Source organism: Littorina saxatilis, linkage group LG15 (genome assembly GCF_037325665.1).
Source record: "Littorina saxatilis isolate snail1 linkage group LG15, US_GU_Lsax_2.0, whole genome shotgun sequence".
Taxonomy (NCBI): Eukaryota; Metazoa; Mollusca; class Gastropoda; order Littorinimorpha; family Littorinidae; genus Littorina; species Littorina saxatilis.
The window spans coordinates 27,460,285-27,484,339 of record NC_090259.1 but is presented as its reverse complement, the minus strand read 5'-3'; the positions used below and the strand labels follow the sequence as shown (position 1 = coordinate 27,484,339).

Genomic DNA, 24,055 nt, shown 5'->3' with positions numbered 1-24,055 from the left:
TGCATTTTCCCACTCATTATTCCCGTGGATAGAGGCGCGCTGTGACAAGAACCGCATTCCTCTGACCCATATAACAACAAGCGTCATTCACAATCCTCCGCTACCAAGGTTATCAGCGGCCATTTTGACGCTATCGGGGACTGCATGCGCCGCATGGATTCCTACGTTCACAAGCACTACCGCCCGCATAGAGTTCGGGCAGACCAAAGCTCTGAGCAATCTTAACATAACCGAGCGGCTTAGCTTTTAAATAGCACAAACACACATCGAAGCAGATGATCGTGGAACTGGAAACTTGGGCCAGCATCAAGAGGATCGCCTCGCTACCTGAAAATGTGAATCAATAACACCAGAATGGCTAATTTCTCCGCGATCGTATAACCATTCAGGAAAGGATATTAGAGAGCAGAAACTTGTGACAAAATGGGGAACACGTCGGTGGTGGCGTCGGGAGTGAAGGCGCAAGGCGATGTCGCTGCCAGCGAACTCTACTCGTTAGTAGCACTCGGTGACGGAGGCGAGCTTTTCGAGTTGGCCAAAGAAGCGATGAAATCCGTACCCAGAGACTACACCAAACTCGACCAGGTCATTTTGACCAAAGTCAAGAAATTTCTCTACGCTGGCGGAGAGGGGAGAAAAGTGCCCATTGCGGAGCTGGTTCAGTTTCGGAACCGCGATCGCGAGACGAGCATCAAAATCAGCAAAGACAAACAGAAGAAAGCGAACGATCTTGCGATGCTGGATATTCTTACACAACAGGATGACGACGTCCCAAACAAACAAGGTAGGCCGATGTATTTTCACTCGGTAGGCCGATGTATTTTCACTCGGTAGGCCGATGTATTTTCACTCGGTAGGCCGATGTATTTTCACTCGTTGTCTTCTCTGGTTGAGGCTGACAGCTATAATTATAATATATATAATAGATCATTAGATGCTGTCGAAAACGGTACTACTTGTCTCCCTTAAGTCCTGATTTCAAACAAATATGTAACAAAACACGATTTACGGACTAATTTTCTTAAGTTTTGATGAGGTTTTCAGGGGTTTTCGGAGGTTTTCGGTTCATTCTTTAGTTTGAGGTTGAGCCTGTCGCCCTGTGTTCTTAGATCCATGTATTTTCACTCAGTAGGCCGATGTATTTTCACTCGTTGTCTTCTCTGTAGGTTGAGGCTGACAGCTATAATTATAATGTGCATGTAATATTTTTATATAGTATCTTCACAACATTATCATACTTTGTCCCAAGTTTTAAGTCAAAGAAATAACAAAAAAAGGTAATTCTGATGCATTTTCGAAGAGCTAGCGAGCGAAAGTGCAAACATCGGATTTCTGCGTCCGACCATTTTTGCATTGTTTTTAGAACCACAGGCACGATCATAAACAAAACTAAAGTATGCGGGTCACCATGGGGGGGTCTGTGCACATGCACGTTGAGGCCAAAAGTGCCATGCACGGTGATCCACGGTGCACGTTACAAAAAATCTCCATGCACGGTGCACGCCGGACCTCTGTGCACGATGCACGCTACGAGAATTTCCCTAATCCCATGCACGTTACGTCCAAAAGGCCCATTCCTGGTGCACGTGGTAAAGCATCGCCCCCCCTCAAGTATGTTCACGCAATATTCGTATAGATCTAGTATCTCCACAACATTATCAGACTTTGTACTGATTGCGAGTTTTATGTCATAGAAATTAAAATGTCACACACACACTGCAAAACATGAAAAGCAAGCAGATCAACACGGGAGGAGACTGAGAAGAGGTGTGGGTGAGGGAGCACAGGAGAGAGAGAGAGGGTGTGTGTGTGTGTGTGTGTGTTTTATTTGCTGTATCTCCAGCTGTGATGAGAAAGTTGCTGTACTTAAAATGATAAATAGGGCCACAAGGGGGCTCGACATGACGCGAATCTCCAGGACACCAATTAATGGAAAAGACTACAGTGCCCCGCTACCCCCCCCCCCCCCCTCCCTCCCGCAAGCCTAAATCAGAGCAGTTGTAAATAGCCATGTACATAATCATTATTTGAAATTTTCTTTTGTTTTTTATGCTTACTTTTGAGTGTTGTGTCTCCGTTTGTGTTGTTGCCTTGTCATCTTCATGTAATTTATGCGTAAGTGATAATTATGATAAGGGAAATTGATTTCATTAGCACTGTTGATATTTAATAATATATGAGTGTGCATGAGTTGTTAATGCGAAAGAATGTGTATGAGTGCACCTTGAGGTGAGATATGTGCGCGTTATAAATTCAGGTATTATTATTATTAAATATCAACAGTGCTAATGAAATCAATTTCCCTTATTATAATATCAATTTAATTATACAACTCTACTTTCTTTGTGCTCTGTAGATTGAATTTAACTGACAGCATATTTTTTTCTTCTGTTAGCAGCGGACAGGAAGTACAGACTACAATGCTGGGACTTGGACAAGCGTGGCACCGTGGGGGAATCCATCCTCCATTTGTGTATGCTCTCCGCCACACAGATCCACTTTGACCTGGCCAAGCGGCTCATTCAGTTTTTCCCCAACCTCATCAATGACATCTACCTTGGAGAAGAATATTATGGTAAAATAATAATAATAATAAAACGAGAATTTATAACGCGCACATATCTCACCACAAGGCAACTCAAGGCGCACTCATACACATTCTTTCGCATTAACAACTCATGCACACTCATAAACACTTATGCATAAATTACATGAAGATGACAAGGCAACAACACAAACAGAGACACGGCACTCAAAAGAGAAATTACATAGCTTTGGTCCATTCATGCCAGGGCAGGGGCTCACATCCATGAGAGATGGCATAGGACAAATGTCCTGGACAATGTAAAAGCGATAGGACATTTGTCCCGGAAAAAAATTAATAGGACCTTTTTTGTCTCGCAACAAAACGGACACTAACAGCATGGTTTTGTCTGCTTGGAGAGACACATCGTAGCAAATCAAACTACTGTAAATTGGAAAGTAGTGACAGTTTCCAGATCAAATGAAAGCATAATCGGACAATAACCCCTTTGTGACAAAAACAATAGGACATATGTCCTCTTCAGCTCTTGCATGAAAAATGTATAGGACATTTGGAAAAAATATCCGTGTATGTCCGATGTCCGACGTGGATGTGAGCCCCTGCCAGGGGTTATGCTCATTCAGCCCTGAAAGTCCAAAGAATGGTCAACTAGCCTTTGGCTACCAGGCTAGTGCTTCTGAAAATTTACTAGCCAGAGAGCAAATTTTACTAGCCAAACTTACAAGATTGTTTCAGCAACTTGACTCGCATTTGGCAAGTAGATGAACATTTCTACTTGCCAGTTACATGTTTCTACTCGCCACTTTCAGGCCTGTCATTGCATCATTTGAATCTAGGGGTCCTTAACGTCCTCACAGGAAATTTTCCTTTTAGGGACGTGAGTTGATGATACACTTTAAAAACAAAAAAATAAAATAAAAAACAAAAAACAAAAAATAAAAAAAAAAGGAGAGAAAGAAAAGGGCAAGACCAAGCAAGCCCGACCGTGGTAGGACCCCAACCCCGCTCTCCATGAGTAAGGGAGGGGGTGGGGCAATAAGAAATATACGTTAAGATCCTTGTAAGAGGAATATTAATAATTTTTCTTTTATATGCGTTGACTTCCTAGGGGAAGGGCCATTAAAAACATGGATTTTAATTCAATTTTAGTTTCGTTAAAAAAAGATAAAAATCAGGACCACCTGTCAAGGTTTAAAAGTGACTACATTGTGAGAATAATATAAAGAACATGCGCAAACACGTAATACTGATCTTCTAGTAAGATTTGGACACATCATTTCATTTACTATGTACATTAAGGGAAAAGTCTGGGTTGTGGCACTCGATCACTAGGTGGGGCACTGCCCTTCGCTCCCTGTTACCCGAGCGCCAACAACCATTTATAGGAAAAGGTACAATAGCGTTTTAGTTTTAAAAACAACAGGATATGTCAGAGTTGTAGATTACTTTTGTGAAGAACGAGACATGGTCGAGGCCGTGTTTATCGTCCGGGTTAAAGAGTTGAATTGGCATAAGGTTATATTTGTCCATATAATCATACAGGGTTGCAAAGCGGGTTAAGTTTGAAGTACATTTTACGAAGGTGTGCATCATTTGTCTAAATTATTGCAGTTTTATAAGGTGCATTATACGTTTTATCACAGCACACAATAAGTCTTGTTTTATGTCAACCTGCTCAAATTCCTCTAATTCCGCACAACCTCTGCATGCTGTGTCAATCACTGATAAGAAACCTTTTTTAACCCTGGATGTTTACTGATTTTTACCACAACAGAAGACAAACAAAAACAACTTGTTACGCTGCAAAACATGAAAGATTTACATCTTCAAAATTTATAAACGTAAATATTAAGAGTAAACCCTGAAACATATATGTCTAGAGAGGACACACTTAAGACATTGAATGCGTCCCTTCGCTAGCAGGTGTTCTTTGTTGACAAGAGGACACTCCCTGTCATCATACATAATTCTGTATCAGCTGATGAGACCAATAATATGCTTTTGTTATTGTTTTTATAGGGGTCAGCAGATATTTTGGAGATGCATGTGTATTAAGGCACCATACAATTCTGACATTTTTCCAGTAACAAAGAGTATATCTTCTCACACTTAAAGACGAAATGGTGGTAATTCATGGGGCGGGGATATAGCTCAGTTGGTAGCGCGCTGGATTTGTATTCAGTTGGCCGCTGTCAGCGTGAGTTCGATCCCAGGTTCGGCGGAAATTTATTTCAGAGTCAACTTTGTGTGCAGACTCTCTTCGGTGTCTGAACTCCCCCCCCCGTGTACACTACATTGGGTGTGCACGTTAAAGATCCCACGATTGACAAAAGGGTCTTTCCTGGCAAAATTGCTTAGGCACAGTTAATAATTGTCTACCTATACCCGTGTGACTTGGAATAATAGGCCGTGAAAGGTAAATATGCGCCGAAATGGCTGCAATTACTGGCCGTATAAAATTTCATCTCACACGGCATCACTGCAGAGCGCCTAGAACTGTACCCACGGAATATGCGCGATATAAGCGTCATTGATTGATTGATTGATTGAATTCAAAAATTGCAATGTTAAAGTTGCTGTAATGATTTTTTTAATTTCAGGTGAGTCAGTGCTGCACATAGCAATCGTGAATGAAGACCCAGCAATGGTGAAGTTTCTTCTGGATCGCGGAGCAGACTACCATGTGCGGGCCTGCGGCAACTTCTTCTGCCCTGATGACCAGAAGGCCTCGCGCACAGACTGCCTTGAACATGAGTGGGTCAACGTATGTGAGAACACCAACTATGATGGGTGAGGTTTTTGTGGGATGTTTTGTGTTGTGCGGGTATGCATGTGTGACAGGATGTGCTTGTGGGGATGGTGTGTGGGCAGTGTGCTTGTGGGGATGGTGTGTGGGCAGTGTGCTTGTGGGGATGGTGTGTGGGCAGTGTCCTTGTGGGGATGGTTAGTGGGCAGTGTGCTTATGGGGATGGTGTGTGGGCAGTGTGCTTGTGGGGATGGTGTGTGGGCAGTGTGCTTGTGGGGATGGTGTGTGGGCAGTGTGCTTGTGGGGATGGTTAGTGGGCAGTGTGCTTGTGGGGATGGTTAGTGGGCAGTGTGCTTGTGGGGATGGTGTGTGGGCAGTGTGCTTATGGGGATGGTGTGTGGGCAGTGTGCTTGTGGGGATGGTGTGTGGGCAGTGTGCTTGTGGGGATGGTGTGTGGGTAGTGTGCTTGTGGGGATGGTGTGTGGGCAGTGTGCTTGGGGGGATGGTGTACGGGCAGTGTGCTTGTGGGGATGGTGATTTGAAGATGATGTGTGTGCATCAGTGTGTGTGTGTATGACTATGTATGTGTGTATGCGTGCAAATGTGTGTGTGTGTGTGTGTGTGTGTGTGTGTGTGTGTGTGTGTGTGTGTGTGTGTGTGTGTGTGTGTGTGTGTGTAGATATATAGTGATTGTTGGTTACTTTTTAAGTTTTAGTATTTTGGTGCACACAGACAGACAGATAGACAGACAGACACATGTGCGCATACACTCTCACACAGGCATATGCTCACATGTTTGCAGGCAGGCGTCTGCACACTCATGCATGAATGTACTGCATGTGTCTCTGCCTGACTCTTTACCTCTCTTAATAACTTTAACTCACTGAATCTCTTGCGGTCATTATCGTTTAGCTGTAAGTGACTCTTAGTGAAGGCTGAGCTGCGGTGAATGGGTGAAGCAAGGAGTTGTTTTAATTTATTTCTTAATTTTGGGTTATATTTTTTAACTTTTCTTGTCTTTGGTATGTACAAACATGCTTACAATGTGTTTTCTAGTAGAATATGTTTTCAAAATACAGTGTACATGTACTGCCTTTTTAATGTGTGTCTCATTTAGACAGAATGTATTGTTTTCAGTTGAAGCTGTTCTCTGTGTTCAGAGTGTTTTCCATGTAGTTCACCTTTCCATAGTGACCATATGTCATAACAACCACTTTTTGTACGTCTCTAGTATGGTCATACTGTTCTACATGTAGCCTTTTAGGGTTAGGCTTAAGGTTACCTTTAAGGTTACCTCAGAGTGCAGTTTTACTTTTAGCTCTGTTCCATTGTGCTTTGTGAGCTGTCCTGTTGTTATTTCCTCAGCCATTTTTCTCATTTTTTGAAAAATATATGTATGTAGATGTAGAGTATTCCCATATGGTTTGAAAGATTCTTGCACAAGTACTGAGCAAAGGCAACAGAAGATCAGTCTGATGAATTTTTTATTGCTCCGTAAGGCTTGGGTCTAACCTGTTTGTCTTTGTTTTCTGTCAACAGCTATGTGTACTGGGGTGAATACCCGCTGAGCTTTGCTGCTTGTCTGGGCCAGGAAGAATGTGTTCGTCTACTGCTTGCCAAGGGGGCGGACCCGAATCTTCAGGACACCAATGGAAACACTGTTCTCCATATGCTTGTCATTCATGACAAAAAGGTGAGCGTTAGGGTGTTGTAAGGGCCGGTTCTTCTTCCCCTCTTTCCCTGCGAGTCCACTTTGGATTGTTTTGAATGATTCTGGGATTTTGTTTGGGAGTCTTTAAACTTGTGATTGTTGGTTACTTTTAGTATTTTGGTGCACACAGATAGACAGACAGACAGACAGACACATGTGCGCATACACACTCACACAGGCATGCTCACATGTTTGCAGGCAGGCGTCCGCACACTCATGCATGAATGTACTGTGTCTCTGCCTGACTCTTTACCTCTCTTAATAACTTTAACTCACTGAATCTCTTGCGGTCATTATCGTTTAGCTGTAAGTGACTCTTAGTGAAGGCTGCGGTGAATGGGTGAAGTTTTGTGTATGAAAGGACTCCTATTTAACCCTATGCATGCAGTTGTATTTGTCACTGATTGTGTACATGTACATCCTGACATATTTTGTCCGTGTTTTGTATAGAACAGAATCAAAATATCACAGTATAACTAAAACAATCAGTAAGCCAATATTTATTTTGTCTTTTTTTATTTATTTTTTATTTTTCATTGTTTCTGAGATGGTCAGAATATTTGGCTTTGTTATTTGATTGCCTGCAGAGCATTGCTGAGTCAAGGTTTAGGTTAAAGCTTTTTCAAGCTTTAATAGTACAAGATCGCAGATCTAGATGTAGGTATAGGTCCAATTCATTCTTCTTACTCAGCGTGACGTTATCAAATGGATCGGCTAGCTTTGGCCCTAAGGGGCACAACTCCGCTCATACTCTCTTCGCGCCGCCATATTGGATGCCGTCTTTGTTAGTTTTCTTCATTGCACTCTTGTTCTTTTTGCGTATTTCACTGTGTATGCAGACAAAATGAAGAAAACTGTGCATGCATGAGTCCAAAGGGGATCTGCCTTTTTAACACAACAGCACAACATAAAAAGTAAAGCAAGAATACATTATTATATTCATTTATTTATTCTTTATCTCAAATTACCATGCAGACAGTGCACCAAAATTCACAAGATAAAGCTCTCAAGACAGGCAAATGAGGTACAATGCAGCTCAGGTAACTACTGCAAAGTATAATTTTCAAAGCATCCTATCACAGTGTTCACTCTAAAGGCACAACCGATGGACAATTGTTGATTAGCGCACTGCACACAGCAAAAAATAACCAGTTATAATCGTCTTCTCCGCTCAGTAACTTCCTTCCAGTTGTCACCCTGATGGTAAACAACTTTAGGGATCCTAAAGTGTGCCTGCTGACTGCAGTTTTTGGCCACACAACGTGTCATTTTCACTTTTGTCGAGTCGCCACCCAACGCTCAAGCACTGTCAGAGATCGTGCAAGGCATCCAACATGGCGGCGGATGACCAATTCCAGAGAGTTACGACCCGTGATTCTCATACCGCGCGCGCCGAGTAGAAATGCTGTTGTTAACTTGAGTTTCTGCAATGGGCCTATAGTTGATCGATTGAAGTGGAGGAATTTACAGGCTGTTTCATTTAAAAAAAGAATGTTTTGCATTACTGCTATTGTTATTATGGTTAATTATAGTGTGAAGAATAGGGGCATTTTTGTGTTAATTAGTTATAACACTCAGTATTCTTCCCTTTGTCAGAAATTAGCAGTTTCGGAGGAAGAGGTTTGCTACTGTGTTGTTTACTGTTTGTACTGGAGAAGTCAAATTCAGAGACATCACCACAGTTTGCAAGAATCATACATGTTTGGAATACTTAAAAAAAAATTAAAAAGGGGGGAATTTTATTTATGTATTTACAAAAGTTTGATGATACAAATGTCTGAAACAAGGACTTTATTCCGACTTAATTGTGTCCATACATTGAATAACAATTACCTGGTTTAAAAGCAAGCTTTTTACAACAACATTTTTTTTTTTAACATGTGGTAACCTGCAGTGGGCATTTTTGGAAGAGGGAGAGGGTACGTATTGATAAGCATGAAATCTATTGTGAAAATCAAGATAGGAAAGGTGTACGTCTCTGAATTTGAATCCCGCCGTGTCTGCCCCCTTAGTACTTCAACAATTTTTGTGCTGTGTTTGTGCTGAAGGATGACCCTTTGTGTTATTTCTAATGTTCCCCAGTTTTCTTTTCAACAATGTTTCCCCTTAACCCTTTTTCATGTGTTCCTCTTTTAATCTGAAATACAGTTGAACCTGTCCATAATGACCGCCCAAGTGACTGAGCAAACGACATTTAGAGACGTGCACAGACCTGGGAACCCATACGATTTTGCTGTATTTTGTACACATTATTGTCTAAAACACGATCATTACGGTCAGTGGCCAAAAATACGACGATAAAAATTCCATGACTACTTTTCTTTACAAACGCATACCGAAGCCGATCCAGTATTTTGTTTACAATTATTGTCAGTAAAACTTTGAAAGAAGCATTCTGGTAAACTTAATCAATGGTGCGACAGACGCGTGTGAAGCACGTTTGAATCATGGATGTTCAAATCTTGTGTGGAGTACGCTCATTTTTCTGAAAATACACCAAGTTTGTTTGAGAATACTCCAAGTGCAAAACAGGGGTTCCCAGGTCTGCGTGCAGGTGGTCGTAACAGAAAGATGAATTAACTAGACAGGGCACCCATAGACGCTCCACCTATAGGGTCCAGGGACCCCGGCCCAACTTTAATGTATACAGGGTCCGTCAACCTCATCAGTGGAACTTTTCAGGGTCCAAAGACCGGGAGGTTCATATTCTTGCTTTTTGAAGGCACATGTCTTCCTTTCCGACACATGATCTTTGAAGCGCTCGTTTCAATGTAATGTCGATTTTTAATTTCTCCGAGGCCTTCACAAAAACATTATGGTCATATTAGTTAGACTAATTCCATAAAATTGTAATTTGCATCGGTAAAGATCTTGCACAGCATTGTCTGAAAACAGTACCAATGATACGCATAAGAATGGATAGAAAGTGTGTCCTGGGACCCGCTCTTCTCAGGTTAAGTGCATCACAGAACCCCCTCCATGAATTTTAGTACGTTTTTCAGCTCCTTGTGCCAATAGGACAAAAGGACACACAGTTTTGGGGACCCTGTTAGAAACACACCTATATGTCCCGTATTCTCTGAAGTGGTCTTAATGGGCAGGTTCTTGCAATAGAGAGGTGGTCACCAGGGCCGGTTTGACTGTACCCTTTAGCTAAACTGTTGTTATCTGATTGCATGTACCTGTATTTGTTTAACCCCCCCCCCCCCCCCAAAAAAAAAAAACCAAAAACCCACACAAAAAAGTTGACCTGTGTGTTATTTATTTCTGTGCATTTGAATGTTCTGTATAGATGTTCAGTTTATTATATCCAGTGGATACATAGATTTCAGTAAAGTTGTTTTGATTTCTTGTACATGCATGTATCTTGCATGATTTGATATTTAATTCATTTGTAGTTGTTCAAGATATTTAAATGTGAATCAAGTTCTGGCCAATGATTACTAAGTCTGACACACACATGGTGAACAAACATAGGAACGCTGCAATGAGGCCTGTCATCTTCTCAAATGATTTCAGTTTAATTAATTTACATTTATTAATTTGTTTGGTGTAACCGTAAGAATGTTAAAATTATAGCCTGGAACCCCCCAAAATCTGAGAAAATCAGGTTTTAAACAAGGAGGGAGTCTTAAAATGGTGGTCATTTTATACAGATGTGAACAAGTAATCTGGGAAAAGAAAACAAGGTAATAAACAAGGCCTTTGAAAGGGAAGGGTCTGAAATTGGGTTGGTCTGAAAAGGGGGAGTTAATTCCTCCCAAGTAAGATTGTTTTCTTTTTGTGTGATTATTTATTTGTCTGTTTGGTGTGTTGTAGACTAGATCTTCTAACAAAGAAATCTATTTGTTTGCTCTGCTTATTTGAGGGGATTCACTGTTTCAGCTTTTAACAGCAACATTAGCATTATGTGTGTTTTGTAAACTGTTGTGGATGCATTTGACCATTTTGCACGTGCTAGATTTTGAAGGTCATGACAAACTGTAGCTGCCAAGCTTTGTCTTTGTGTATTTTATTTTTCCCTTCCTCCTTCTTGTCAAGCTGTGTGCTTAAAGTAAATTAGTTCCTGTTGCCACTAAAAAAGTGATTTATCATTGTCTTAGTATTTCATTTCCCAGATCCTCTCTTACTTTGTTTTTGTTGGATAGTTTTGTTTGTCTGTTCCTGTTGCCACTAGAAGAGTGTTTTATCATTGTCTTAGTATTTCATTTCCCATATCCTCTCTTACTTTGTTTTTGTTGAGTCTTTAATGCATACTCCTTCAGCTTCTTGCCTTGACTATTTGTTTTTTTGTTTGCTTAACGTCCAGCCGACCACGAAGGGCCATATCAGGGCGGTGCTGCTTTGACATATAACGTGCGCCACACACAAGACAGAAGTCGCAGCACAGGCTTCATGTCTCACGTCCAGTCACATTATTCTGACACCGGACCAACCAGTCCTAGCACTAAACCCCATAATGCCAGACGCCAGGCGAAGCAGCCACTAGATTGCCAATTTTAAAGTCTTAGGTTTGACCCGGCCGGGGTTCGAACCCACGACCTCCCGATCACGGGGCGGACGCCTTACCACTAGGCCAACCGTTCCGGTTTGCCTTGACTATACAGTTAAAGGTACCGTCCTTTATGCTTACACGAGCATGTTCACCTCCACAGATCTGTTGAGGCTTTTACATACATATGATAAGAGCATCCTTTCACTGGAACACAGGTAACACATTGACCGGCACGGTTGGCCTAGCCGTAAGGCGTCCGCCCCGTGATCGGGAGGTCGTGGGTTCGAACCCCGGCCGGGTCATACCTAAGACTTTAAAATTGGCAATCTAGTGGCTGCTCCGCCTGGCGTCTGGCATTATGGGGTCAGTGCTAGGACTGGTTGGTCCGGTGTCAGAATAATGTGACTGGGTGAGACATGAAGCCTGTATGCTGCGACTTCTGTCTGGTGTGTGGCGCACGTTATATGTCAAAGCAGCACCGTCCTGATATGGCCCTTCGTGGTCGGCTGGGCGTTAAGAAAACAAACAAACAAACAAACAGGTAACATTTCAACAGTCTGCCTGCTATAGTGCAGAGCAGGAATTTTTTGTTGAAATAATTTTGTACTATTGACACCTATATGCTGATTAATTCTGCAAAAAATTCCCACCCTGCACAGGGACCGCTGCCATGCTGTTGATACAGACATTGACATGGAAAAAGAGAAAATTTAAGCTTTACACCCTCACGGCAAAGCCATTAGGGGCATGTTACATTGACATGGGTGGGATTTCTTCCGGTATTATGCCGGAAACCTGGATTCGATTTTTGCCTTTTTTTCTCTTTTTTTTGTTTTTTTTGTTTTTTGTTCGGTTGAGGTTCAGGATTCATGACATTTTTCAGTCCCACCCATGCATTGATATGTGTCCAAGTAAATAGATGCTATGATTGCATAATGTAAAAGCTTGGAGAGATAAGCTGTGGTGGTGAACATTATTACGCAAGAAGGATTGTACCTTTAAGTTAGCCTCAGCATGTAGTTTTACTTTTAGCTCTGTTCCTTTGTGCTTCACCAGCTGTCCTGCTGTGATTGAAAATAATACATGTATGTAGATGAGTATACTCATGGTTTGAAAGATTCGTGCACCCCCATTTAAAAACCGATCAAAGGCAAATTAACTGTCTTTCAGAAGCAGTAGCATTTTCTTTTGTGCTGAGTATACTTTCTAGTAAGAATACATGCATATGAATAAACGGAAATGCTTGTAGTGTTGACAGGATATAGACATAAGTTGGTTATGCAAAATGTCTTAGAATTCATATGCAATAGCTGCAGGAGATCGAGTTAGTAAAAAAAAAAAGGCAATAAGCCAGCATAATCTACAGAAATTGTTGCACAAATGTAATACATTTTATTAAAGATGTTGAGATCATTTTACTAGCCTCCAGCGGTTTCTTCATTTTAAACTAAGTTTTGAAACGGAAAATGGGTCAAAATGTCAGTGTTCTTATTGAATATCAAGCACTTTATTGCTCACTGGTTATCAGACGTACACCAATTTAACACTGAAAAACTCAGCCAGGGTAAATTGTGCCGGTCAGAGCTAGTAGTATGTGTTAATCAAAATCAACACGACAGACTTAGTGACTGTTTCAATTTATTAGGCTAAATTAATGGAACTGGTTAGCTTCTTTGTAAGTACATTGTAGTGCAAATATATTCTTCTTGTCGTAGACAATTTCATGAAATTTATATCAAACAGGTAGTGAATAAAATGTTTTGCATATAAAATAATATGGTATATTTACTTATATAACTTCAACACATTGACTTTAATTTCAAGGTTTTGAAAATTCTAGGATATATCTAAAATTGATACCTTTTAAGATTTGAAGACAGAAAACTTTTCTACATGTACTGGAAATTTCATTGATGTAATGTTTAATTTGGAGGAATCAAATACTTTGCATAAACTATGGGTTTTTTTCATGTTGTTTTATTTCAGTGTATTATCAATTGTACAAGAACATTATTCCCAACATGTGACACAAAGATCTATGTATTAGAAATACTCTTGGATTTTTTCTTAAACTAAAGGTAACATTTTAGAAACTAGATAAATTATCATTTTGTGATTTGCAAAATATATTGATTTTTTCGGGCCATATATTCCATCAATTTTGGCATTTCAAAATAAAAAAAACTTCAAAATAAGGACAGTTTTATGAGGAATCATTTTCATTTGCACTCATCGCTTTTGCTTCTCTTTCATGCAACTGCAGGCTGCAGAGAACAAGGTAATTCGTGGCTTTCTTATCTATTTCTAGGTCTTTATTTCACTCTCTCTCTCCCCCTCGATCTCTCTCTCTCTCTCTCTTTCTTCCCCCCTCTCTCTCTCTCTCTTTCTCTCTATCTCCCTCTGTCATTGTCTCTGTCTCACTCACTATTTACAAGCATGTTGCTTTTATTTATTTTCTTCGACAAGTTTGTTGAAACGGCCATAAAAATATATTGGCAGTTTTCAACAGTTTGAGGCAGTCCTTGATGTCATAATTTTTGTTTCCTCCACTGTGAAAAGTTTTGCAATTCTGCTGAATTGATGACAAAGTTTTTAGAGATGTCAAATAAGTTTTTGCCTTTAGCTGCATGACTGCCAACACCTGGGGAGAAATCCCTGTTTTATTAATTATTACGACAGAATATTATCACTTTTGTATTCTTCGTTATATGTTTTGCAGTTATTTTGTCTGCAAGTGAAAATGTGTACATTTTTCAGCGTATAACTTTTGCTCAGCTCCCTGGTGTACTATATTTTTCATTTGTTTATATTCAGCATTTTAATCTGAGTATTAAGCCACTGAGTGGTTTTTTTCCCCATCTTAATTCTTTACAGTTTATTTAGTGAAATACTATTTTTGGAGCATAAATAATTGAGCATATTAGCAGTGCCCTGATTTTTTGTGTGGAATGTTTTACAGTTGATTAAATGCATTGCATGGTTTAACAAAAACAAAATTCCAGCGTGATTAGTGCATGGTTTCAAGAATGTTTTTTTGATTTTTGAGTTACATAATTATAAGCAGAAAAAATTTTCCCCACGCTTTGAGGTTTATACTATTACCTACCCCACCCTGATACACCAGCATTAAAAGAATATTGTGCATCTGAGCAGCTGCATCTTTGAATCAGTTGTTCCTCCAGCAGCTTTTGCACATTTACAAAGGTGCAAGAATGAGAATGTTTCTGCGTGCATGTTTTATGCCCTTACCTAGGAAATTATTATCAATGATGCATAACCAAGTTAGCTCAAGGAACTGACCAAAAGTAGGCGTTATAGACAGGTGGTTGCTATCAGAAGGTGGTTTATATAAAAACATAAATCATCTGGGACCCGTTAGAGTGGTTGTCCTGGGCAAGCAGACATTATCGAGAGCTTAACACTTTCGTGACGGGATGCGACTATATTAGTAATAGCGCTGCAACGCCCACGGACGGGAAGCGACTATTTTAGTATTAGACATACAAGGTACACGACTCGTGATTGCTTCCCGGTTTTTGAAGCTTGCAAATAAATTGAGTTGTTTCCCTTGATACACTTGGCGTCCCCTTCTGCCATTTGCAAATCCGCCTGATTTGTGTGCGTTTTTGAGGAAAAAAAATGAATCAAAGGCGAGCCTTGTCTCGGGAGGAGATTCTTCGGATGTTGGACCTAGAGGATCCCGTAGAGCATGATTCGGACGTATCGTTTTCGCCTCACGAAAGCGATACAAGCAGTGAAAGTGAGGAAGAAACAGTCCCGTTGTTGCTAGTACGAGTCGGCAAACTACACGTGGTTGGCGGTGATACTGCTAGACGAACATGTATCTCGGAATCGTGCAGGAGCTATGGGGGCGTGGCAGCACTGATAACAATGGATGGCTGGAGCCTTCAAATCCTTTTGGAATTGTTCATAGGTGTACAGTTGGTACTTTGTTGTGAAAATGTGACTTATATTCAATATGGATTACCTAGACATCATTTGGTGAGTGTTAGATCTACAGTTTTGTTTCATTTGAGTCAGGATGCTGTGAGTGAATGCGTGATTTGCTTGTTTTTTTCTTTGTACTGTCTCCTTATTTCTGTGTACAATGTTAACAATATTTCAGCTAATTCATAGGTTTTACACCTTGTTTGGTTATAACATTATTTATAATACTTTCTGTTAAAAAATAACTTTTAAAAAAAGCAGTAGAAAATAAAACACACACAAAAAAACGTTAAAAAACACAAATTATCCCCCTTTCACCCCCCTTTCACCCCCCTTTGCTAAAACAAATCGCGTGACAAACTTATAAATAGCACGACTGAACTGGGCATCCATTTTTGAATTAGTACACACAATTTGGTGGTGATTGGACTTAATTCAAGCTTGCTAGACAGATTTCTTTACAGTTACTGATTTTTGGGAAGTTTCTTGGTGGCAAGCTTGGGCAGGCAGGACGTAAACGCCGTGGCAGTGCTAGTCACAATAGTGTTAATTGGTCACCAGGGCAGGTTCAGATCTTTCAATGAGATTAGTTTTTTCACTCCATTTTTTATATTTTTGTGTAAATTGCTGACAGGAGTATTTTATGTTTGTGGCAATCTGTGGTGTGTGTGCCTGTTTGACTGTCTGTCTGTCTGTCCGTCTGTCTGTGTTTGTGTTTGTATGTGTGAAACTGATTGCTATCTGCTGTCTATATAATATACTGACATGTCTGTGTGGATATTATTCATATCACATATGAAGCTTTCCAAGCTTTATCCCTTAAAGTATCTCGTACTGAAGGGAGAGTTAAGGCATGTTATTATTCGTATGTATACCACAAAGTACCTGCAAGCGCCCATGAGTATTGTATATTAATATTGTATTGCACAATGCTTGATAGTACGTCTGACTGACTGTCTGTGCGCAGAGCATGTTTGACCTGATACTGAACAATGGAGGGAGACTGGACATCAAGAATCGACGAGAGCTAACTCCGCTCACCCTGGCTGGAAAACTTGCTCGCAAAGATGTGAGTGTTTAATTACTCTCAGGAGTCTAGCATTGTCAGTTTTAACCATAGCTATGTAAAATAAAATCCCATCTGGATTCACTGCAGGTTTCTCTCACCCAAAGTGTAAACCCACTTTTATATCATTAGACTCATTAATTAGACTAGATTAATGATCACTCTCAGTTGAAAGGAGTTCAATTGTATTTTTAAGGGTGTCTATTAGCCGAGACTTTTGCAAGGGTTCTGTTTGACCCGGTAATTCGAGAAAAAGTCAAGAAAAATTTGCAAATTTCAAAGTTGAAAGCTTCTGTTTTTGGTAGCCTCAAATTTGTTGCACTTCTTATTTTCAGATGTACGAACATGTGCTGGAGAAAGAACGGCAGGTGTTCTGGATTTACGGAACAGTGACGTGCGCTGGCTACCCCCTTGCCTCCATCGACACCATCTCTCCCTCCGGGGAGATCAACCACACCTCTGCCCTCAACCTCATCGTCTATGGGGTCAGTAGAATTTTGCTGCGTTGAAAATGAATGAAAAAAAGACAAGCTTCAAACAAGTGTAGAAGGGTGGGAGGAGGAGGAGGAAAATAAAGACGACAAAGAAGTCTCTAAGACGTTGCCATTTCTCTTGCTCTTTATTCCATATTTAACTTGACATAACCTCCGGTAAACTTGTAAACATACAAGCTAGAAGCTAGAAGCTTGAAGGGCCTGAAAACATACAAGAAACACTAGTAAGTATTTGTTCTAATGAAATTATACAAGAATCAAGTTCAAATAAAATTATAAAACAACCTTGAGTTGGAATGCCTGTGTTTTACAATTGCTTGAATGTGATCTGGCTGAGTGTCTGTATAAGTGCAAATATTCAATGGAAATATTTCATAATGTTCCAAAAACGAATTTACAATTTGATTAACAATGTTATAAAGTCTCATGAAAAGAATCTAAGCTTTGATTGCTGACATTCAGAAATCAAACAGAACTGTTTACATTTTGAAAAAGGGGTTTCCCCAACTACACACATTTCTACGACATCACTACTCTATGAGTAAACTAATACACCATTTCCGGTGACGTCATGGGTCTGTGCATGGAAATCCTTTTTATGACATCACAGGTTACACGAGATCTATTGACGTCACAATCTAAAAATACGTCCAAAAAAATAGCTAAAGTGGGGAAGAAGAAGGGAAAGAGGGGTTGTACTTGATCACTATGCCTAGCTTGGGAAAAGTCTTAAAAATCATCTGAAACTGTTTCCCGCTGATTTACGCACTTATCTCATATCGGAATAACCAAAGCATCAAAAAATCAATGCTAATTGCTGATTCCGTTTACAGTATACATTTTCATAGGCCGGTCGAAAAAGCACATGTTTACTGCCTGACTTCACTTCAAATGGCTCTAACCGACAAACCATGAAGAAAACCCTCAAATGAGCATACATCGTCAATAATGAAATAACAATGCATCATATTACATACCTTGGGACAAAGATCTTGCACACTCTTGCTTCGCTCTCTCTCTCCGCGCGAAAGCCACTCGGAAGGCGCAAGGATAAATTGTACGAATACTAAACATGAGGAGAAAGTAGGTGACAAGAAACTAGACCGGAGAAGAAAGTTATATTTATTTAGATTTCTGACTGAAACTATTGAGCTGTCGGAATAAAGGGACAGAAATATAGTTTTAGAGCAACACTCGATTTACTAATTTCAGGAAAGAGGTTGCATTAAGAAAACAAAAGGGACGCTAACTAAAATACTACGCAAAGAAAACTGGATCCCCATGAGCTCGAAGGTAGAAGTTTGATTCCGGATCTTCGGCAGCTCATAGGTACCAGTAGTTAGATTTTTGTCTGGTCACATAAATCTCCCCTGCTCGATATTCATGGTCCCCATGAATACAACCAAAAACTACAACAGCAAAAATCTATTGTCCGCACCCAAAAACCAGCGGATAAAATACACCAACAATTTCCTAAAAACGGTCTCCAAGTAAAACCATAACTAAAAACCACCGGCAAACATGTTTACAAGTTCTATACAGACATGTTGAAAATGTAACGTCAACTCAACTCTCCAGACTCCGCATGACACAATTTTAGGCAACGACAATCGGATAAAAATGGCGAAGAGCGTTAAAGCTAAACAAAGTTGGATTATCGTTACAGACAAATCAATGTCTATTGTCGCTACATACACATGTCTACTCAAACGGATATACCTGAACACCTCAGGTCTCCAGTCATGAGAAAATCAGTACGCAGCTATAATATTTGCACCCAACAAAATCAACTAGCTAATCTTCCAATCGTTAAAGATTAAAGGTAATCTGTTGGTTTTTAAACCTGACAAGAATAAACCAGTGCATTTAAGCCAACTGACTCGAAATCGTCAAAACAGAAAAACCAAATCATCAGTATTTCACCGATGCCAGTACAACAAATCCGAAAACTTTACTAGAAGGACCACCTCAAAACGTCCTTTTGAAAACATACTTACAAGAATTATTCTCACAAACAAAAACTTCAACGCATTTACATTATGCTCCCCAGCTCAAATGAAAACCAGGGTCTCATAAAAAATGAAATTACCTCCCCTGCTCTGTTGGGAGCAGAGGCGAAAAAAAAAAACAATTATAAAAAAACAAGACATGTAAGGCTGGAGATGTTCCTCAAATGCAATATCATACAAACATACATTTTAATTTCAAAAGCAAAAAAACCTGTGCAGCATATATTCTTCATAACAAATGTGTGAGGAGTCTGAGTCATCAGTTCAGTCTAGCGACTACATATAGGTGACAAAAACAAACACTAGCTTGTATATCCACTTAGTGCAAAACTGACTGAAACCAGGTTTTTAAACCGAATGATCAGAAAGCCTAATACAAAGCTACACCATTTCCCGTTGAAGTACAGTACACTTGTACTTAAGTCTCATATTTAGGTGAGTAACACTAGCTATGTTTAGCTGACTGTTAACCCTAACACTGACAAAGCAACCTGTTAAGTTGAATAACTAAGTTTATTGTCTTTATCATCACTGCACCTGATAGATCCTGTATCTATAGGCATCCATTCATACGCATAAGAACAGTTTCCGCGACTACAGAATACTGAATGTCATTTTCACAAATGACTACAGCTGCTGAAATCTGACAGGGGGTTTACCCTTAGTCTCTCTGCAGGACCGTCTCTCTGGGTCAGGGGGAGAGGGCTGACATGCACGTGGACGACCACGTGGGATTGTGGGCTCTGGGGCTGGGAATCCTGCTGGTGGGGCCGGGGGTGGGAGTACCGGTGCGACCACGGGTACTGCAGGGATTGGAATCCTGGATGGTCTGAGAGGGGGAAGGGTCACCGTCCATTCTACATACACATCCGACTCTTTCTGAACTGGTTCGGACTCTGGCACTGCTGGCTCGGGGGTGCCCATGGGTTGGAGAAACAGGGGGGGAAAGTACGGTCGGAGTTCTGAACGCGTGACTGTGAACGCTTGGCCAGCTCCATCTTGCGGTTTGACTACATGGGGACCGCCACTTGCCGTTGGCGCCTCGACTACAATGAACACTCGTTCTCCCCACTGGTCTTGGATCTTGCTGCGCCCAGAGTAACGCCGTCGTAGCAACACAAAATCGCCCGGTCGCAGGTCCGAACTTGCCAGTCCACGGTCGTAGCGTTCCTTCCGTTTGTCTGCCTTGGCACCCGACCGCTTTGCAGCTGCATCATGCGCCCACTTCAATCTGTCGAGGTGGTTTCCCAACCACTCGTTCGGCATCACGGCTTGCCAAGCTTCTTGTTTCTCTCCCAAAAACAGGTCTAAAGGCATTCTGGGGTCTCTACCGAACATCAAGTAAAATGGGGAGAAACCGGTAGTGGCATGGGGGGTACAGTTGTACACGTGGCAAAGTTCCGGGAGGTAGGCGGGCCATTTCTTCTTCTGTTCTGATTCCAGAGTTCGCAGCAAACCGTGCATGGTGCGATTAAATCTCTCGCACTGGCCGTTCCCGGCTGGATGGTAAGCTGTAGTGCGAGATTTCATGATGCCGTAGTGTGCACAGAGCTCCTGCATGATGGACGACTCGAAGTTCCGGCCGCGATCGGAGTGGATGCGCTGGGGAATTGCATAATGCGCGAACCAGTGTGTGATCAATGCCTTTGCCACTGTGGCTGCCGTCTGGTCCTTGGTGACGACTGTGATGGCGAATTTAGTGAACACGTCGGTGATGACTAAAACGTTTTCTTTCCCATCACTGGACGGTTCCAACACCGTGAAGTCAATGGAAACCACTTCGAGCGGCTTGGTCGCCAGGAGGTGTCCCATAGGTGTTCTAGGCGTCGTGCCTGGTTTCTTTGCTACTTGACATCTCTGGCAACGTCTGCACCACTCGTCTGCATCAAGGTGCATGTTCGGCCAGAATACACGACGGCGTAGCAGTTGGAGGGCTCGGTCTGGGCCCTGGTGACCAGCTTGCTGATGGACAAGGTCCAGCATCATAGGCCGCAGACTTTCTGGCACAACGATCTGTGAAATCGTGCCGTGCACGGGGTCTATAGCATCTTTGTAAATCACGTTGTCTTCTATCCTCATTTTGGCAAGATGACGGAGATACGGCTTTGCTCCACTTCCCAGGGTCACGGCTTCTTTCAACGAGGGTCTGTTCTTCTTTCGGATGAAAGGGGCGAGAGACATGAGGGAGGAGTCCGAAAGTGTAGCCTCGGCAAGTCTTGCTTTTCCGAGCGAGGGGAAGCAGGTCGCTAGGAGGTCGGGGTAGGTGTCCTCTTGCACTTTCAGGGGGTTCTTAGGACCGGTGATGTCGAATTGTTCCTCTCCGAGGCGGCTGATTGCGTTAAGCTCTTCAACCGATGCTCGATGAACAACCACTTCTATTTCAGGATCCCTCGTTTGCTGACTGCACGAAACCGCGATCAGTTCGTCGTCTTCACTGTCCGATTTGGTGTCGGGGGTGGGGAATCGACTTAACGCGTCGGCGTTAATGTTTTCCCTTCCCGAGCGGAACTTGATCGTGAAATCGAAACACGCCAACTCTGCTGCCCACCTTTGTTCGATCGCCCCCAACTTGGCCGTCTTCAAATGACTGAGTGGATTGTTGTCCGTGTACGCCAGTACAGTTGATCCCATCAGGTAATGTCTGAACTTTTCGCATATCGCCCACTTCAGGGCAAGTAACTCTAGCTTCAGGCTGCTGTAGTTACTCGTGTTCCGTTCTCCCTGTCGTAACGTACGACTGGCATATGCGATGACTCGGCGACCTTCTGGTTGGTCTTGGCTCAAAACGGCGCCTATGCCTTGGCTGCAGGCGTCTGTTTCAAGGATGAAGGGGCGGTCAAAAGATGCATAGCCCAACACCGGTGGTGAAATCAAAGCGGCCTTCAGGGTGTCGAACGCTTTTTGACAGTCAGGAGTCCAATTTGAGGCGATGTCGACGTTCTTGCTTTGTCGTTTCTTTGGTCCCTGCGTCTGATACGCCAACGAAACGAGGTTGTTGAGTGGGGCTGCAATCTTGGCGAAATTTCTCACGAAGCGTCGATAATAACTGGCGAAGCCAAGAAACGCCCTCAGTTCTCGCAGCGTGGTCGGCACTTTCCACGACGATACAGCCCTCGTTTTCTCTTTGGACGCTGCGATGCCGTCTGCAGAGACGGTGTGACCAAGGTACTCTACCGACTTCTGAGCAAATGTGCATTTCTTGGGGTTGACTTTCAGCCCGACTTGCTGCAATCTTGAGAGGACAATCTCTAGTCTCTCGAGGTGCTCTTCGAAGTTGCTGCTGTAGATTAACAGGTCGTCCAGGTACACCAGAAGAATCTTGAACGCCAAATCGGACATGGTGGAAGACATCATTCTTTGGAACGTGGCTCCTGAGTTAATTAAACCCATTGGCATTCTCAGATATTCGTACAACCCGAAGGGTGTGGTGAATGCGGTCTTCTGCCGGTCTCTTTCGTCCATGGCGACTTGATGGTACCCAGACGCCAAGTCCAAAGTGGTGAAAAGCTTTGCCTTGCCCAAAGCGTCCAGTGAATCATCTATTCTGGGAAGGGGAAAAGCATCAGGGATAGTTTTGGCGTTCAATTTCCTGTAATCTATGCACATTCTGATGTCTCCGTTTTTCTTTCGCACTATCACGATGGGCGACGCGTAAGGGCTAGTGCTTTTGGTGATGATGTTTTGGTCCAATAAACTCTCAATATGTTTCTTGACCTCTTGAATTTCATTCGGGGGAATTCTCCTGAAAGGGGAAGTGACTGGGACATCATCTGTCACATGGATACGGTGTTTGCTCACCTCTGTGTAACCGAGGCCGGTTTCAGGGGTGTAATACAGGTCGGGGAACTTGGAAAGAAGCGTTTCTAACTTCTTCTTATCTGAGGGGGCAACATCACATTCCGACAAATCAAAAGGGATGCTACAATGTTCCTCTGCTGCGTTCACTACCACCCTGTCACATTTCACTTCAAGCTCCACTGAGCTTCGAGGCGCTTCACCGCAAACAAAGTGGAAAGTGCCTATTCTTGTCTTTGGTTTCAAAATTATGTCTTCTACGTTCACATTCACCACTTGCACCCACACATCTCTCCCACGCACTTCACTCGCAGTCGGCAGTATAATCAAGCCATGGGGAGAAATGGGTAGGGGCTCAATCAAAACCTGAGACGGCCGGAGGTCAGTCTCACGCAACCCACCCACACGTACACGGACGGCAGATCCAGAAGGGATCAAAACAGAGTCTCTACCGGCTACTTTAGCTGTCCCTAGCAGCTCTGGGCACGACTCGAATTCTTTCAACTCGCTCAAAATGTTCATGCCTATAATAACGTCTTCGCTAGACTGACTGCTGGCCGACTCCTTTCCCACAAGAAAAACTTTTTTCCGGACCAACTGTCCCCACACAATCACATCAGATTCGAAATAACCATCATATGGGATTTCCGACCCATTTGCCGCTGTTACTTTCATGGTTAATGGCACTGATCTCACGTTGCGTGAAAATTTAGCAAACACGCATTCGCTAACTAAACTAACTTGGGAACCCGTGTCAATCAACGCAGGAATCTTGTGGCCGCCAATGTCTACCACCGTTCTAGGGCTCTTCCCCACAGCTCTGGTGAGAAAGGAGTCACGGCTCAGTTCATCATCCTCCACGTGCCGACTCCTTAGTTGCGCCGTGGAGGCCCTCCGTTTAACTGTGGGCATGACCGCCGAATATGGCCCAGAACCCCACACTCCAGACAGTACGGCCGCCCATCCTTGGAGAAAGGTAACTTCTGGCCGGGGTCGCGCTGGCCGCCTTCACGGTCGTCAGGACGCCGATTCCTCTCCAACCGGTCGACTCGAGTGGTCAGCTTCTGCAATCCCGACAGCACCTGTTGTTGAAGGTCCAACACCTCGGTCACCTTCGCTTCTAGCTCCAAGTTGGTGGAAACTTTCTGGCTGCTAGCGGACGTACTGCTAGAGTCTTCTTCTGCCCACCTTACTGCTTGGTCTCGTAGAGCGAGGAACGTGACGCCTTTCTTCCTCTCGATCTCCT

General features: G+C 42.4%; 1 protein-coding gene across 7 annotated transcripts in view; it reads left to right on the top strand.

Moving 5' to 3' along the window:
- The first annotated feature begins 266 nt into the window (after positions 1 to 266).
- LOC138948964 (transient receptor potential cation channel subfamily V member 5-like) overlaps positions 267 to 24,055 on the top strand; it is a 72,830-nt gene continuing 49,041 nt past the window's right edge. For 3 of the 7 annotated variants that reach the window (XR_011450132.1, XM_070320642.1, XM_070320644.1), the window contains exons 1-8: positions 267 to 784; positions 2,396 to 2,575; positions 5,146 to 5,335; positions 6,831 to 6,984; positions 8,599 to 8,622; positions 13,761 to 13,775; positions 16,413 to 16,514; positions 16,847 to 16,996. Coding sequence is in view for 6 of the 7 variants with exons in the window: in XM_070320642.1 (XP_070176743.1) it covers positions 424 to 784; positions 2,396 to 2,575; positions 5,146 to 5,335; positions 6,831 to 6,984; positions 8,599 to 8,622; positions 13,761 to 13,775; positions 16,413 to 16,514; positions 16,847 to 16,996 (1,176 nt within the window). In the remaining variant the exon portion in view is untranslated. The remainder of the gene's footprint in view (positions 785 to 2,395; positions 2,576 to 5,145; positions 5,336 to 6,830; positions 6,985 to 8,598; positions 8,623 to 13,760; positions 13,776 to 16,412; positions 16,515 to 16,846; positions 16,997 to 24,055) is intronic. The other 4 variants (XM_070320646.1, XM_070320647.1, XM_070320643.1 and 1 more) reach the window with 3 other exon arrangements.